Consider the following 18,877-nt stretch of genomic DNA (forward strand, 5'->3'; position numbering starts at 1 on the left):
CCTCCCCACGTGTCAACGTAGAGAATTAAATACATGTTCATTTTTAAAAACGCAAGTCTTTAAATTAATCATAATTGCTTTAGACAAATAAAATGTATTTTTTAAATCAAACTTTATTGACAACAACACAAACTTTATTGATATGAGTTTGCATCCTGTGTTGGGCTAGCTAAACCCTAACTTTTTATTTTTATTTTTTTACTTTTATACAAATATAAAAACACATTTTAAGACTCATTCCAATGAAAATCGTGTATTTGTTCTTGTGGCATTTTTTTCCAATTATCGATATCATACGTACATTAAGATGAAAAATTGGATTTCTGAGTACTTCTTTATTCAAATAGTCATAAATCAGGAGCACACTCAAAAATGCCACTGTCAAAAGTTCGTGCATGTGATGTAGAACCTACTACGGCAAGCTGCAAGGTTCCTTCTGCTCAATTCTGATCCATCCACTCATAGATGACTTGATCCATGTGACAGCTGCAACAAAGCAACACTTGTCTTTTGATTTAGGCTAAAAACGGCATAATCATAACTAAACAATCACAAGAAAGTTTTAAAAATGGCTCAAAAGATTATCAGAGTGGGTCTTATGGTTGAATTAAAAAAAATATAATAAAGAAATAAAAACAAACAAACATATTTTAGATTGTCGTTTGGTTTTATTTGTTCCAGATTTTTTTCAGATTGTGAAGCCAGAAGTGTTTGGAACACGGTGCCAACACTTTCTTTAAACAAGCATTAAAGTAAGATAATATTCTGTACAACATTTGCAATGGAGAGAATGGCACCCCATTTTTTAAAAGTATTTTTAGACAAAATAGTTGAACAAAATTAAAGTGTTCAAGTACAACTTAAAATTTATGGATCTGCTTGGAAATCTCCTTCAGGGAAATTGGGTTTTCTGCAACTCCTGACAATAGATAGAAAGGTAGGACACGAGTTACTTGAAAAAAAAATAGCTGATTGTGCAGAAATTGATGTAAAGAAAAGAAAATATAAAGAGCAATACAGAACTCTTATTGCACAATTGAAGGTCCAGTTTCTTTTCTAGTGTGTGATGGAAAGGTGGAGTTCTATGCTAACATCCATTCAAATTACACCATCCAAATACAGCTTTCTCTTTTGGGTTTTAAAGCAGTTTCAACTCTGATACAAAGACTTCTTCAGTTCAAACTCTCAGGTGGGGCCACATGTTCAGTGTGGTTAACATGTGGGCTGTCACATGAGTCTTTGTGTGAACTCCTACGGCAGAGTTCAGTTCAGATCTGGGATGGGCGGAGCAGAATGTCAAAACAACGCCACATTTGCAGGGACTGTTATCGGATTTCACTACGTGTTTATCAAGGAATACAATTTCTAGACTTTCACAGCCTTAAAGGGAAATGACTGCTTTTATTTTCAGCCGACCAATCCTCTCCCTGCTGCTAGTCTTGTTGGTCTAACAAATTTCTTCAAGGAATCCGAACCGCTTGTGTAAACACAGATTGGGATTGAAGTACAGTAATAATGTATATAAATCAATTAAAATAAAATTAATCTTTATTTATACAGCACTTTTTATACGTAACATGACACAAAGTATTGCACAACAAAACAAATGATATAAAAAATAGGCACAACTGTAAAAAATGTTAACACTAAGAAGCATTTACTAAAGCATTTTCTTTTCTTTCTTTTTTTTTGTTTGTTTTGTTATTGTGACAGCTTCTGGATGTGTATTGGGACACCCCTAATTTGGTGCATATCACGATCCACGTGGCACGATACGATACATATCGCGACATATCTTAAGACAGAGACAATATTTTCCTTTTTTTATTTAAATTGTGACTTAGAAAAAACTGCTGCCAACTAGCAGTCAGGGGTTTAAGTGGAAAACACAAGTTAGATGCTGAAATACATGTTTGCTTATAATTAATTAATTAATTAAATATCGTCTTGACAGCATTTTAAACCGACACAAGTATCGGCAAATAAAGTATCGCAATATTTCACTGAATCAATATTTTCTTACACCCCTTTTATATATATGCATTCTGAAAGTTTGAAGAACATTGAACAAAGACCACTATTGGAGCTCGAGAATTAATTTATTCAAGAGTTATTGTGTTTCCTAGTCCAAATAAAAAGCAAAATTAGCCTGACTTTGTGTATATAGACTAACTCTGGACTGTTTTAATCAATAAAACAAACATTTTTTGTGTGTGGATAACGGTACAATTTCCTAAGGCTTTTATAGTGTGGCTGCTTCAAATTTCCGTGATGTAAATCCAGCCTCAGGGGGCATTCCATATGAAAACTTCACGAAGCAAATGGAATGCACAATAAGGGCAGCTGGTCTTTCCAGAGAATACAGAAGCTGGATCTTCATATTTCCTTCAAAAAATGGGGAAAAGTTGAAAACTTTTCCAAACGACGACTTCTCTAAGCCCGAATCCTGATCATTCTTCCAACTACTCTACCAAATACTAACAAGTATGGACTTCTGGCCTTTTGGGGTCAGTGATAATGATGGGATCTCCATTTGTGTCTTCTTTGTGTTTCTTTGTTCAACACTTTTGGCACCGCTCCTGGGTACTCCCACCATCAAATGCTTCCGCTAACAACGCTGACCTATTGGACCGACTGAACGGCCTGACCTTTGACAAACCGATCCCCCATAATACCCTATTATGAGGCAATGTGTGCTCCATTACTCCGCAGTTCCTGCTGCTTAATCCACACACAACATTTACACAAATCGTCCGTTTTCCCAGGCTCCCAGCTGCTCTCCTGTTTGGCTTCTGAATGTTTTCAAAAGTGTCAAAAAGCCCCCCAGGAAAAGTGTGAAATCTATATGTGAAAGTCTGCCGCCTCCCTCTCACACTTGGTGAAAATATAAGATTGAATTTCACAAAAACATCCTGATTATCAAAATGTTTTGTTGTTTCTGTTCCACTGTCCTGTTTGGAGTTAAAATGAAGCCGTTTGGGATTCCTCCGTGCGCTGGAGAAAGCTCCAGTAAAGTGAAGGTGTTCCATTAATGTAAAAGCCGTCACATTCCTCCACAGTCGGGGGTTTAACAGCGGGGAGCCCAGCACCCCAGCCGGGCTGTTTAATCAAAAAACCAGAGTTTCAATAACAGAAGGAGAGGATCAGGAGGCCCCTCCCTGGTACCTGCTTTGGTGCGAACACAGGAGGGTGGTCGGATCACAAAAGCCTGTGCACGTATGTGCGTGTCATAACCAGCCATGTCCCAGACAACCATGGCAACAAGACATGAAAACTTGAATAATTCAGCGAGCATGTCTGAGACTTACAGCTGAGTAAGCACTGAACGGGAGGTCAAGATGCCTGTGAGGGATGTAGGAACAAAGCAGACACGGGGCTTTAACTGTGTGAAGGAGTGGACTTTTGTTTGTTTGAGATACTAAAGGGAAACTTTAAAAATGCTGATGATCAAGAAAAAGCGGTCTGTGGAGCAGATAAAAGTCATGCTATGAGCTCTAATAAAATGGACAAAAGAGACAAACTGCAAGAGGATTGGGAGAGCCAAGGCCGGATCCAAGCATGTGCAGGGGTGGGCAATGCCCCGCCCCCAAGTGCTGCAAAATTCATTTGATTTCTTTAGCTCAAAATGAACTCTACAAACTCTACAAACAACAAAAAAGCAAAAAAAAATTATATTCCTGGTTGGTCAAAGCATGCGTTCAGAGTTCTGAACATATAGTCCAAAAACAGTGGTAAAAGCTTGCCAACGTGTGATTCTGAGCCTGGTGTGAATGTAGTAGTACAGTCACTGTTACTGGAGCCATCTTAGATCAACTCTGAGCTCAATTCTTTCATTTTTTTAACCCGCTCGAACCCTTTTAATAACAAATTATAATAATAAATGTTATTTGTTTGGAACCCTTGGGGTCACGAGGTTGCCGGAGCCTATCCTGGCTACTGTTGGGACAAGTCACCAGTCTGTCACAGGAAACAAAAACACTCCCACACATTCACTTGTCCAGGGAGACTTTCAGAGTAACCAGTGAAGCATGTTTCAACGCCATGTGGGAGGAAGCTGGAGTGTCCGGAGGAAACCCACACATACTCGGGGAGAACATGTAAACTCCAGAAAGGTCCCAGTCGGCATTCAAACCAGGAGCTTCTCGCTGTGAGACCACAGCGCCATCGTACAGCCCAACTCTGAGCTCTAAACCCTAAATTTAGATTCTAAGCTATCCCATTGGTGTTGATGATGGTCCTGCAGACTGTTAATATTAAATATCTGCAAAAAAAATATTTCTTTCACAACATGATGAATGTCACTACTAGTGTTTCACCTGGATCTTCACTTACAAACTATAGCACTTTGAGCTCCACACCGTTTAATGTGAAAACATATGGAGCTCTGAATTTCAAATTGACAGTAAAAATTCATTTTTAAACAAAGATCTCTCTCCTGGTGAGATGTGGAAGACAAAGGGCAACAAAGAGGTCAAGTTTATTCATTTCGGGTCAATTTCCTGCAGATTCTGAGCTTTTCACTGCTGTTCTATTTCCTCTAAAAAACATCAATTAGTTTATTTCCATGAATGCTCATTATTATAAAACTAATTACAAAATGTAAGTCATCTTTTTTTATTTATAGATATTGAAAACCCAGCATTATTAGATTTATTTGTGTACTGTCGTCTGCTTTTTTTTCCTGCAATGACATTTATCAACCACACAGTGGAGCTGTCAAGCTGTTCCTTCCTTTTGGCACTACAGAGTACATATATATACAAAAAAGAATATAAAAACCTTAAAAAATGAGCCACTATCACAACAATTTCTACAAAAGTAAAAAAATAATTAAAAAAATAAACCTTTTCCCACAGTTAAAAAAGCTAAAATCAATTCATAAAAAAATCAAAACTGTGCACAAAACAGGAAATTTAAGCATCATTTTCCTCATATTGTGAACAAAAGCCACAGTTTTGAGATCAAAATGTCCTAAACCAAAAAAACATATATACAATTTTAATAATAAAACTTTATAATTTGTAAATGACAACATTAAATATTTGCTGGACCAGTTAAATCTCTTTCAGGATCACGGGGTTGCTGGAGCCTATCCCAACGTTTAAAATCATCAGTGAACCTAAAAAATAAAACCATAAAAAAAGCATTTTTGGGCTGTGGGAGGAAACCTGAACAGAAAACATACCTGTTCTGGCTAAAATGAGTTGTTTGAGTCAACTGAAAATTAGGGTAAAAATGTGTTTTAGTTTTTTTGTTTTTTTTTTATAAGTTCTGTTAAAGTTAATATTTTTTTAGTGGTGATATAAAATTACAGTAGGTAAAGAGTGATTGTGCAGGTCTAGTCAGGTTTCTGGCTTTGAATTGTCACAACAAAAACGATGATCTCTTATAAATAAAAGAAAATAGAATCAACAAAGTAGTTCATGTGAATAATGATGATTTAGTTTTAAAGAATAAATCACGAGAAGCAAAAGAAAAAAACTTGCCCAGGGCTACACGCCACATTCAATTAGACAAATGAAATCATCGCCTTGCATTGTCATGGGTCGTTGTGTTGACAGAGCATTTACTGTGATTTCTCTACACAAACACAACCATGCTTTGCATTGGGGTTGATCTTGTGCGCACACACGCACAGGGAGTCACACCCTGTGCATTCTTGCAGCAGAGATAAAACCAGAATGTCCACATTTCTATGGTTTGTTGCACAATCAGCATCAAAAGGCCACTAGGTGGCGGGATTTGATCAGTTCTGTAGCAATAAACTTGACAAGTATTAAATAAAATGAATGCATGAAAAGATGTTTGTGAAATTTAGAAAAATGTCCCAGAAAAAAAGCAAAATATAATAAAAAGCGTAAAAAAAGTTAACTTTTTTAGTTTTTATTGTAAAAGACTGGTCCAGATTTCAAAATGCTATTAGATCCAAAATCTCAGAACCATAGAGAAGAATTTGATTACGTTTTTATTCCTGCTTTTGACGGACTTTTGCTATTAAAAAAAAAGAAAAAAAGTGTACACTGAGCATTTTTGTGCCCGCTTCTGCTTATGTGTGTGTGCAGAGGGCAGACACTGAATATCCCTGTGTCTACACAATGTGTCTTTGTGAGTCCTTGCTGGTGTAAAAAGAGATCTGACTGCTGCAGATATAGGGAAAGTTGGGTGGTGTCCTTTTCCTTACCTTTCCTTTTCAGCCCCACCTTCTTTCTCTATTTTCATTTTGAAAACCAAACAGTAGAAAAAGCTTCCCCATTCCTCATACTTTGTCTCGGTTCACTGCCTTTTAATTCTCACCTCCAACTTATGGCTGTGTATGTGAAACAGAAAGCTGCAACAACTCACTTCCTTGTGTTTCAGCATAACAGAAAACGATTTAATCTCTAACTGGCTATCCTCCATCTCTCAAAATTCCCCAATATTTTTCCTTCTTTCACTATGAAACTTTCTTTTCGTTCTGCATATCCTCGAAAATCTTAATCTTTTAGATTTAAAGCCGCTTTTAAAGTATAAACATTTCAAAGGCTCGTATTTACAAGGAAACTTTCATTCTAAGTGCTCAAAATAGATGGAAATCTTATATATAAAGTGAGTTCTTCATCAGTAAAAACTTTTTTTAAAATGTAGAAATATTTCCCATATCAACACCAATGAGTGAGCTTTTTCTCTATAATATTTTATTAAAAATAATCCTGTTTAAAAATAAAAAAATCCTTTTTATAATATATTATGAAACATTTAATGTAACTTTTATTTAAAAGCTGTTTAAACCAGCTTTCTTCTGCCTCTCAATGATCAAAATGGCAACATGTTGGGGCACATATTGCAACAATCAAAACCTCAATTTATCAGACACTATTCCCTTAAAAGTTGACTATTTTTTTTTTGCTAATTGCCATCTTAGGCTGAAGTCAGTGCGGCCTCTCTCAGTGGACCCACCAGTTGAGCTGCAATTTTTGGTCGACCTAGAAATTTCCATTGCTACAAACTGGCGCTTAGTTAAAGTTTTTTGTTTTTTTTATATTAAATATAACTCCTAAAAGTGATGTGGACCTCAGCCAGGAAGTACTGTCTTTTTGAACATGACACATCCATCAAAATTCATATTTAAAGAACAAGTTTGCAGTATATTTTCCTTTTCCCCCCCAAGTATACTTGAGCAAGAGTGTAGTAAGTATACTGCATGTACATGTAGTGAAGGGAGTATAGTAACTAAATACTCCTTCAGACTAAATTGGAAGATACTAAGTTTACAAAAAAATAAACTTCAAGTATACTACCTCACTTTTAGAATAGAGTAAGTATACTTGTAGTATATCCCTACTTCTTTTTGCTATGGGTTAATTTAGCTGCTTTTTAACAAATGTTAGCTATAAATAAAACTTGTTTTTTTCATTAACTTTAAACAGAGATGAAAAGCTGGATTACATTTCCAGAAACCATGTTTCTAAAGTGCATGTAGACTCGCTTCCGGATAACTTAGGTTACCTGGGGTCTCGTGGTCACACCCGAAACAGTGCGAGTTAATCCGTTTTAAAGACAACAAATGCAAATTTGCAGCAACACCCTTTGCTTCCTGCAGTCTGGATGGGTTCATCCAGGATTTGGGGCCTCACTGGAACTTGCCTCTGTAGAAGAGTGGATGGTATTCTCCATATTAAGAGTTCTAACTTTAAAAAACAAAATATTGAAACATCTTCCACCATGCAGAGAAAAAAATAATTACACATACTTTTAGCATTTTTTTTACAAAATATTCCTCTTTTTCATGACTTGTCTTGGTTGCTTGCAGCTGCAGATGAGTCTGGAGGGACAAAAGCAGCAGGATTAACTGATAGAGATGACAGAGAGACATGAAGAGGAGATGCTTTTGTTTGAGGACAGCGGAGAATCACAGGTGCGTGCACTTCATATGCAGAGCACAACACATCATTGTTTAGCCAAATGTGTGTATATTCATGACTGAGGTGTCTTGTTGTAGTAGCACCCCTTAGCATATTGTGCTTGTCCATCTAGTTTGTTAACATTCTGTTTACTTCCTGGATTATAAAACAATATCCCTGTGCTGCAGTGTACACAAACACAAGTTGTTCTGCTTTGGGGATTCTGCAATCTTATTTGGGATCACTATAACTTTTCTTGATTATTATGGTTTGTCCTTTTTTGCTGTTTCAAGTCAGTCAGTCAGTCAGCAGGCTGCAGCATAGCAGACATTCCTGTCCGTGTAGTTATGGAGCTGGAGAATGACAACAACTGCCAAAAAAGTGTGCAAGTTGTGATGTTCCTGAGCAGCTGGATTTGGTCAGGATCACACTGTAACACTCCTAAAACATGATATGCGACCCTGCAGGCCCCACTTACCCTCACACCCGCTCATCTAAATCACTTTTATTTTTGTTTGTTATGCACATTTTGCTGTCGCCGCTTATTAAACATTCTCTTAATCTGCCTTTGTAGGTAAAACGCTTTAAGCTGCACCCTGCAGGGAACTGCAGAACATAAAAATAACTCACGTGTCTGCACTATACGCTACAGCGGTTAAACAAAAACAGTCCGTACGGTTTTATTTGAGTTCTAGTGTCAGCTTTTTAATGTTTTGTTTGCATGTAACTTGAATATGTCGGATTGAAAGTCTACACCTCTCTGGTTTTTAGCAGGGAAGCAAATGAGCTGCTTCCTCAAAAAGCTTCAGCTGCTTTATAAGTCTTTTTTTTTTGCTTTTCTGTACCCATATCCCCAATCTATAATATCCCATTTCCTCTCAGTTTTCTGTTTTCCATCTGGTCCAAAAAGAAATGTACACAAATATAATAAATATACAAGAAGTTTATCCTCAATACAAAAGGGGTTTATACAAATATACACCTCCTGTAGATTCAAAAACCCCTAACATCTGCCTTCAACTCGTATCTGTTTACTATGCTTCTGTTCAGGCCAAGTAGAGGAAAAAAAAAAAAAATTAAAGCCGCAAATGGCAATGTCTGGCCCGCCTGAGAGGCTCCTCCCCCTTCTGGCCCAATCACCCTGGTCAGAACTGGATGTAACAAATTAAAAAAAACAACAAAAAAAACACTTTTTTCAAAATGGTGGGTTTTCTGATTGTTTTATCTCCATAGCAACCATTTCATTTTTTAGTTGCCAGAGGGTGACAGACAAGTCTATGTGATTTTTAAAAGAATTAGCAAAAGTAAATTTTGGGATTTCCTTAGCAACTGAGGTTTTTTGTTGACCCACCCCCCCCACCCAAAAAAAATTAGACGGACCAAAATCTTTTAAGGGGCTCAAAAAAAAAAAAAAGGTAAATATTCAGTACAAAACAAAAACTGACTTGTCGAGGTTATCCAAAGGAAGTTTTAAAAATAATATGGGATACCCACAGGACCTAAGGCTTGACGACCATTTTTTTTTTATAGCAAAGCTTGCAGTTGGACAAATTTTACAGTTCCACACAATTTTGGGGGGAAAAAGTTGGCCAGTGTTATTTGCACGCACACAGTAAAAAATGCAACATTGGATCAATTAACAACATTTTGTTAAATTATTACATTTAAAATGTTTCGTTTTCATCTAACTAAAAATTTGGGCAGATGGTTGACTCAAGTCAAACTTTTTATGTGATAAAAAATCATATTTTTAAATGTCACAGATTACAGAGCTTTTGTTAATTAATCCAACTTTTCACTTTTTTCAGTGTATATTTACATGCAACCAAGAACAAAAACTGATAGACAATATATGTTTCCATGCATATTTTAACCCTTAACCCTAACTATAACCCAAACCCTGACCTAAATAGTCACTTTTTAATATTCTAATAAAAATAAATTCTAAATATTTGGTGTTTTAAATGTAAGTTTTGATTATTTGAAGGCAGAAAATTTGACAGAAATGCATTTCTTCTCTAAGTTTTAGCAGCTGTTTTGATCAATTGAGGAACTTGGAATCAGGAAAGCAAATGAAAAAATATGTTAATGTTTTCAGTAAATATTGATGAGGAAATGCAGTTTAAAAAAGCAGACATGTTTTACAGGAGAGGCAGAACAGGGCAGGCAGAGGAACTTATCACTAACTTCCCCCTAAATTCTCTTTATGAGTGACTCTCTTTCACTCATCCCTCCTTTTTTTTAAGGGGCGCCCTTTTTTCCTCATAGAAAACATGCTGGGAGGAGAGGAGGAGCAGAAGAGAAGAAACGCCTCAGAGGCGACAAGAGAGTGAGGAGGAAGCAGAGAAAGTTGGAGCGCGCGCGCGGCTCAGATGGAAGGGCGCGAGGAAGGAAGGAAGGACGGAAGGAAGGAAGGGATCTCCGCGGGCTCAAGTGCGTGATTAAAGGAATCCTCGAGGATATAAACACACGTCTGAATCAAAGTTTGGGGGGTAATACGGGAGGAGGAGGAGGTGAGGAGGAGTTCCAGACGAGCCGCCGCGTTGCGTGGATGAGACGAGCGGCGGGACAGCGAGCTCGCGCGTGGATTTCATGTTCTTCAAACTCGCCGAGCCTCGCAAACTTCTAAAGACAGGGGTGTACAGAGTTTAAAACCAAATACGAAAAAAAATAACTTGAAAAAGCCACCCCCTCCAGCTCGGCGTCCCGGTCGGCTCTTCCGGGTGATAAGGTGGGATAAAAAGACGAGCCTGTTGTTCCTCCGGAGGAGTCCAGCGCTGTAGCGGGGTTGAGGCGTCGGCGCCCGGGGCAGGGAGTCCCTCGTCATGGCCGGGGCCAAGCCGGGAGTCCACGCGCTGCAGCTGAAGCCCATCAGCGTGCACGAGGAGCTGAAGAGGGGCGGGAAGTTCATCAAATGGGACGAGGTGAGAGCGACTTGGCTAAGGGGTGGTGAGGTGCAGGTGTGTGAACACAGGAGCCACTGTACAGGGAGATATCAGACACTCCGGTTTGGTCCATAAACCCCCGTCCAGCCGGTTTTCCCAGGTTCTGTTCAGAAGTTCATGGGCGGAGGACAGAAACTCACCTGTGCGCAGGTGAGGAGGGGGGTCTTTGAAAGTGCCCCTTCCTGACCCACCTTTGCTTGGGTTTTTGACCCAGACGTTGACCTTTGGTTGCACCTGAGCTCTGAAGGTCACCAGGGGTTTGATCACAGAGCAGGGAGTGAAGTGTGTGCCCACAATCAATGATTAACCCAAGGAAGGGTTCAAACTGCAGGACTCACATTCCAAATTATATTTTTCCCTCTTTAATAGACGTCTCGGACAGTTTTTGGGGGAGATTTTAGGGCCTAAACATCCACTTTTATTCAAGAAAACTCCTCCGACTAAAGATTAAATGAGCACAAGCTTCCTTGAAGACCTATACAAATGAAAATCTGTCTATACCTGTTCTTGTTGCATTTTTTGACAAAGGAAGACACACAAAGAGAATTAAGCTTAAAACTATATTTCTGAGTAATTGTTGTGAATCAGGTGGAATCGTGTTCGAAAAAGATTGTAAATATGGTCCTTGCTCCGCCCCATTCTGATGCACCCACTTGTAGATGAGTAGATCCATGTCATGATCGTCTTCCTGGTCAGAGTTGGCATTTGGCTCAAAACCGTAAGACTGGATAGCTCCAAAAATGTTTTTGTTGCCCTGGTAATGATAGTTTGGGGTTGTGAAGGGCTATAGGCTAGTAGGAGAAAGTGCAAACTGATGGATGATGGGAAGTGGGGGCTCCATGCCAATATTCTTGCCCACGACTCAGTTGAATTTCTAATGTACTCTTGCCGCTCTGCAGAAACTATGTTCTAGAAAACAACACAGCTAGTTTGATTTAGGCTTACAACTGCATAATCATAAGAAACGCTTTGACAATAAATCAAAAGATGATCGGAGTGGGACTTCAATTTAGGAAGCTCAAGTGCACCAAAGCAGAGGAACTGTAACGCACCTCTATTGACTGCTCCAACTATGTCATAGAAACCTCAAATCCGCACGTCGATTGGACTCCTTTCCCTCATCCACACAGCCTTCTCTCTGTTAGTCTCTCAAAGGGAATTCCCAGGAAATGGTTACGCTGCTGATTAAGTGTAACGCTCAGAAACGTGTACAGCCCCCTCCTCCCACCCAACCTTCTTATCTTTCTGCCCCACTATTCCTAACGCCTCTCTGGAGTCCACGAATGAACGCAAGGAGCTGATAAAAAATAACCTGCATTGTTGATTGATATCATGAGACTGAATGTGCTTGAAGTCGTTTGTGGAGATCTAAATTCATGATTTTTCCTTGTCACAATTGTTCTTACGGGTGGATATGGTCTGAGGGTGAAAGACGGGTAAGGGGTATACAGATGGTCCATAGGAAATGGTAGGGTTGTAGACTGTTTGGCCTGAATAGTGAAAATATGCATGCACATTTCTTTATACCGGCATGCTGTAGGCAACAGGTTGTAGTGGATACTTATAGAACACATAAGGGGGAAGTTGGTGAGATGCAGGCATGTCACACAGATTTTGTAGTTTGTGTGAGTATCCTAAAAGCACTTAAGTTTCTTACACATTCTCATTCAAAACTTGTCATCTATGGACGTATGGTTCGGGGCCCCTCCATGTCATGTTTTGGGTGTCCCCAAGTTGTAGTTTTCTGTTGCGCTTGCTGTTCTCTTCAAATCACAGGTCCCCAACCCTCAGGAAATAGTACCAGACAGGATAACGGACTCAGAACCAGTACCAGGTTAGGGTAACAGTCCAAGTCCTGAGGGTTGGGGACCCCTGATTAGTGAATGGATTATTTCCCTGTCTGTGCCCTGGTACCAAGCGGCCCTCTGATCGATACCGGTTCGTGACCTGGAGGTTGGGAACCCCTGATATAATGGGAACAGCCAGCACGTCAAAAAATGATGAGTTGGGAACACCCAAAACGTCAAAAGTGGCGCATAGTGTGGCACTCCGCTGCTCCAAATTAGTTTCGTTGGGTTCAAATTTTCGCTGGACGCCGGAGCTGAGTCACAGCCCTTTTTATAAAGTTGGGGCTATTATGGGGTTCAAATGACCCCACCCTTATAGTGATATATGATCCCTCCCATGACAAAGGTGGAAAGGTTTTTATGTCCGCTATGGCCACCAGTGAAGATAAAAAAATCAGTGATAAATCCAGGTGACCCCACTTTTAATGTAAACATGCCTCGGATAGCACGAGGGTTATGATACAGCCACTCCTGTCTTTGACCCTACATAGGCCTAGACAGCCCAAGAACCCGCAGCATCCGTACGAATTAACCCCTGTTACTAAGGCTTATTATAACTGCTTTGAGTTAGCGTTCCCACTGCTCACACTGAGTCTCCATCCCATTTCAAGAGTATTACAGCCTGTCTTCTTAGTTGTTGAAGCAATCTTCTCCTGTTTTGCATTAGATGTTGGTGATTAAAGAGAAAAACCTTAAACTGACCGCACAGTCCAGGACTTACCAAGGCATTATGTGACGGTTGGTAAACTTTGACTTTTCCACCACCTTCTGCACCATCTCCATCTGTGGTTATGACCAGAGAACACGGCCTTACAGCACGCTTCTCGCTCCGTAACCCTCAGAGAGCTCTTAGAGACGTTTAGTCTGAACGTGCCTGTTGCAGCTAATGTAAGATCAGTAATGGTGGCGTTTATTCGGACAGCATAGTAAGCGTGGGCGGTCTGATGGGCTTAATTTGACATATGATCTGCTTTTTCCTAGGAATTGTATTGGACTAATGTCATTAAATTAGCTGGAGGGCCGCGCCACAAAGGCTAATACAGACAGCCGATGCAGACACGGTGTCCAAATGTTCTGTTTCCTAAGGAGTCTAGGAGAAAACAAGACAAAGAGGGTGACGAATCATGTGAAGGGGAACTTAGAAATAAAGAACTTCCCAACATAGATCCTTGAGGTCCACCGACTTGCTTCTAGTTAGTTGGATCAGGTGTGTTCGGTCAATCAGAACCTTCTAATTTCACCAGCACACAAGCAAGAATGGTGAATTTCATGCTTTTTAAATCAAACTTTATTTATAAACCACTTCATACAGCAGTAACACAAAGTGCTTCACTGGATTAAAAATAAAATGACAAAATACACAGAATGGCCTCCAGATCCTCTGCAACCAAGGCGATGAAGCATAAAATGACAACAATAAAGCTTAAATTATTATTAGAAATAGAAACCAAAGCCGATGTAAAAAGCCACCTAGTGGTTAGTTGGTGAACTGACCTGGCTCCATGACTTTTCAAAGAATGTCAACTTTATCATTTTTACATTTAAAATGAGAACAAAATTGTAGTTTAACCAAAAAATTGAGTTTTTTTGGGTAGAATTTGAGCTGAAAACCATTGCTTGGAGACTTAAGTTTATTATAAAAATTACCTGAAAGGCATTAAAATGAAGTGTAAGGAGCTTCATACGCAGTTTATGACATGACCATATCAAATCAATGGGAATGGTCGCTGGTACCCCTTAGATCGTTCCAAAAAGGCATAGAATACAACCGTTACCAACTATGATCTCACATATCTGATTGAGTTTTTGGTGATTTTTCTTCTTTTCTTTGCCATAAAGGCATGCTTTGATTCTAGTTTTGTCATGTAAGTATTTGCTCTCCCTTTTATCCTTGCAAATTAAATAATAATAAAAAAAAGTGATAGCGTGTACGCATACATACATTTTCCCTGAATATCTGTGGCATCGAAGCATAAAAAAATGTGGCCAAATTCAAATTTCTCTAGTTTTGATGGCCTTTATAAACATTAGTCATCAAACATGCTTTCCCATCTGGGATTACGAGTTTTTAGCGTCTGCTCAGGTGCCACGGATTATTTATTTTTGTAGCCTAAATGACTTTGATGATGGTGAACGGATGTGTGGGCAGACCTTGCTGTACGTTTGCATGGAAATGCAGTGTTCCGTGTGTACGGACTCCGGAGACTTTCAAGGTTTTTCTTATCAAATTGAGCATAACCGTGTTGTTTCATTTATGCAGAAAATTAAATTAAGCCCCATTCGCTGCAACAAAAAGAACTAAAAACAGTTTGTTTTGTTACTTTATTCTGACAGCTGCCTGCTGCTACAGAAAGGCGTTTGACAGATGAGCTGTAAAACAGGTTTTTTTTTGTCCTTCAACTCTTTTCGCTTGGATTCGGATCAGTTCTCACTCTCGAGTCTGAACAGGTTTAGTGCAGTCAGATAAGAATGAGGACATACAGAAAGAGCTCCAGGCTGCTGCGGTTTGTTTACAGGAAAACCCCAATTCTGGACCCGTCCCGTCTCTTCTGTCGCTCTGTCCTCACATGTGCTCCTCGTCTCGCCCTCCTTCAGCTCCTTCTCATCAGCCCACTCAGCTCCTTTAGTCTCCACGTGAAAATCCTTTGTTGCTGCAACAAAACGTCTGTTTCTCAGTGGCCTTTAGGGCGGCCCATGAAGTCAAAAACTCACAACTGACTCATGAAATGAGGAGGAGGAGCAGGAAGGAATTCCAAATTGACTCTGTCTTCTGTGTTTTGGCTCATGCACACATTCACTCCCATGTGTTGGACTGTTTTGTTCTGTGTTTTTTTTCTTTCTTTCTTTTTTGGGTTGGATGATTTCCTGTTTAAGATTGTTGCACAGCTCCATTCAGAGTGAAACCATTTTCCTTTTTTTTGTCTGTGCCACTGGTTCTCCGGCTCCGCCCTCTCCAGTCTGGCCGCAATTCAATTTAGACAAATTCCAGTGGGAATTCAGTTAAAATTCCTGCTCAACAACCAATTAAATAAGCAGAGACGCTGTTTGTTCACAGAGCGGCCTTATGGTTTGCTGGGGTGTTAGTGCTACAGGGTTCCTGTGGGGTCTTAAAAAAATTACATTTATGAATTTGGCAATAATACCTTTCTAAAAAAGCTTTGATAATTGTGCTGTTTGAAACATCTCTGTTTTACATTTCTCTTTGAAAATTTAAATTTTCATCCACAGTTATTTTGATCAAGTAATGGAAATAAACAGGCAGAACAAATCATTAAGCACCAATACGCTGAATGTCAACAACTAGTTAAAAAAAGTGCACTAAAGCATCAGACCACAAACAAAATAAGAAACTTCAGTTTTGATCATAAAATGAAAAAAAAAAAAATTGAATAAAATACTGAGAAATTGGTCTTAAGTTTTTGATATGCATGACCTTAAAAAGATCCTAAAAAGTCTGAAATTTAACTTGAACAAACTCTGAGACATAAAAGGTGAGTTTGAATCAGCTGAATATGGATTTAAAGCAGATTTATTAGTTTATTTTGTATGTATATAAGCTTTTTGAAATAAACAAACAGAAATCTATTTAACTCTTTAACACACATTCTCATTCCCAACTCCTCATATAGGGACGGATGGTTCTGGCCACTTGTTGACGTTTAGGGTGTCCCCATCTTGTCGTTTTTGGACGTACTGGGTGTTCCCATTAAATCAGGGGTCCCCAACCTCCGGGTTGTGAACCAGTACTTGTCTGCTTTTTACCAGGCCACATACAGGGAATAAATGCATACGTTAATCAGGTGTCCCTGACCCTTGGGACCCAGACCAGTACCGGTACACGGACTGGTACCTTAACTCGATACCGGAATGGGACTAGATCAGTACCCTAACTCCATACGGGTACCGAGGTTAGAGAATTGAGGACCCTTGATTCAATGGGACTAACCAGCACGTCAAAAAAACATGAGTTGGAGTTACCCTAAATGCTAAAAAGTAACGTGGAGGTGGCCTGAACTGTTAGTCCATATTTGACGAGTTTGGAGTGAGAATGTGTAGGAAAAAATGATTCTGATGTGGAGAAAATGAACTTTTCATATAAGATGACCTGCACAATAAATCAAAAGTTTATCAACATCACAATATCAGCTGTGATAAATTATTACCTTATGTTTTAAAAAAAAAAATCCGAAGCGCACACCACCTACATTGTTTGTAATTGTTGTTCGTATTAGTTTTGCCCATTATTAACAGAAAAGTAGAGAATTGATCTTTGGTGTGTTTACCCGCCATACAAATTCTCACCTGTCTTCTATTGAGACTTGTAGTATGAGTTGACTTTTATTTAAATAAAACTGTTACAGTGAAATAGAAATGATCTGTAAGTTATTTTTTGTTTTGCAATATGTTAACGTATTGCTAGTCATATCCTTATTGCAATATCAGATTGGATTTCCCAGAATTCTCTATTCCAATATCATCATTTGATTTGTTTGAATCATGACCTGTAAACAAATTCTCTTTTGAAAATCCGAGTTAAATCTGACAAAATTTTGAGTTAACACTTTCAAATATTTACAAACTCGTGACCTGAGCAGTCAAAATGGAACTCAAATAGTCTCCTTTCGTCAAGCTAGGATAATTAAACCCTACAGACAATACACACACAAAAAAGGTGTAAACTTTGACAACCACAACTGTGGGGTCTTTCTTAGTGCCGCCCTCCCTATTTGAACTGAAAAACATCCTGCGCATGTGGAAACGTAAATAAAACATTTACATGACAGATGCAGGAACACAGGAACAGCCGCTTGTGTGTGGCTATTGGACTGTTTCCAGTTCCTTTTTACCCGATCGTTGAAGGTCAGTTCAGCTGCGCAGCAGATGAAAACACTGAAGCAAAAGTTTCATATTTGAGCAAATATTTCCAATTTACTCTCAGTACAGGCCAAGTTTTACTCTGGAATTTCAAGTTGCATTGACGAGGGATGCTTTTTGTGCAGGACTTCATAAATTATAAATACGAGGAAACGGCAACTGTAGACACACATCTGATAATTCGCTTTATCTAGCAGGTGTAGACCTAAAAAGTGAACTCTGGTGTGTTTCCGTTCAGTGTGAACGCAGATGGACTGTCAAGCCTAAATGTCCTTTTTTTTAAAATGTATTTTAAATTTGTATTTATGGGTGCCAATGCTTCTGTCACAAGGCATCAGCAGAATCTTCAAGATATCATGCCGTCGCCCATTTTTTTCTTTGAAAATTGTCATGAATGTAGGCGGAAGCCATCAGGCGTCGACAATGACATCATGACAAAATTAGCCAAGAGCTAGGTGGTGGTAGCCGGATCGCCGTCTGGCGGCAGCTTTGACTGGTCGATCTGTAAATGTCCGGTAATGTCTGATAATCAGACGGTGGCAGTGAGATGGCAGCACTCTGGCAGCAAGGTGGCTGGAGGGTGGCAGTCCAAAATCAATCGACTATCAGACGATTTTAGGGAACTTGAAGACCCTCCTATCAGTCAATTATCGCGTTGCTGCCTTCCTGCCACTCACCTGTCACTGGACTTCCATCACTTGACCGCCAAGCATGCAATCACTAAATGATGTCAAAAAAATGTAAACTTCTTCTAAAAACTTCTACAGACACAGCGAGGCGTGTATAAATCTGACTCCTGATACAAATGCCACTGCACAGCTACCTGCCGATTTTGCTGAAAAACGTTTATATAGGTCGCCATGTGTTTGCATGTTCTGAGACCGTAGACTTGAGCTTTCACTCTCAACAGGCTAACATGTTAGCATAGAGTCTTGAAAACTGACTTTAAGTGCAGTAATATTGTTGTTTTTATGAATCTCCAAAGCACAATAGCCAAACTGTAAAGTTGTTCTTCCAAACGTTTATACCAATTTAAGATTTTCAGAGATCAATTTTGCTTTAAAAAAACTTTAATTTGTACTTTGGTTTAAACTGCTTTTTTTTACATGGCGTTTTTGTACTGAAGCTTTGGTTAAAGGCCTTGACACACAGATGGAAACTTGGACGGAAGACTCGGACTCTTAAATTCACTCCTAAATTTTACACGCAGAAACTTGAGTCTCAACCCTTAGACTTGAGACTTGAAACCTGGGACTTGCAAATCAGGTTATTTGTTAAATTTTATTTTCATGTGGAAGTCAGGTATAAAAATGTTAAGCTTTTTTTTTTT

General features: G+C 39.1%; 1 protein-coding gene across 2 annotated transcripts in view; it reads left to right on the plus strand.

Moving 5' to 3' along the window:
• The first annotated feature begins 10,089 nt into the window (after window positions 1-10,089).
• The window catches only part of plcb3 (phospholipase C, beta 3 (phosphatidylinositol-specific)), a 51,379-nt gene continuing 42,591 nt past the window's right edge, over window positions 10,090-18,877 (plus strand). For both annotated transcript variants that reach the window (XM_024288064.2, XM_024288065.2), the window contains exon 1: window positions 10,090-10,804. In XM_024288064.2, the coding sequence (XP_024143832.1) occupies window positions 10,706-10,804 (99 nt within the window). In that variant the 5' untranslated portion in view covers window positions 10,090-10,705. The remainder of the gene's footprint in view (window positions 10,805-18,877) is intronic.

This window comes from Oryzias melastigma, linkage group LG18 (genome assembly GCF_002922805.2).
Source record: "Oryzias melastigma strain HK-1 linkage group LG18, ASM292280v2, whole genome shotgun sequence".
NCBI lineage: Eukaryota > Metazoa > Chordata > Actinopteri > Beloniformes > Adrianichthyidae > Oryzias > Oryzias melastigma.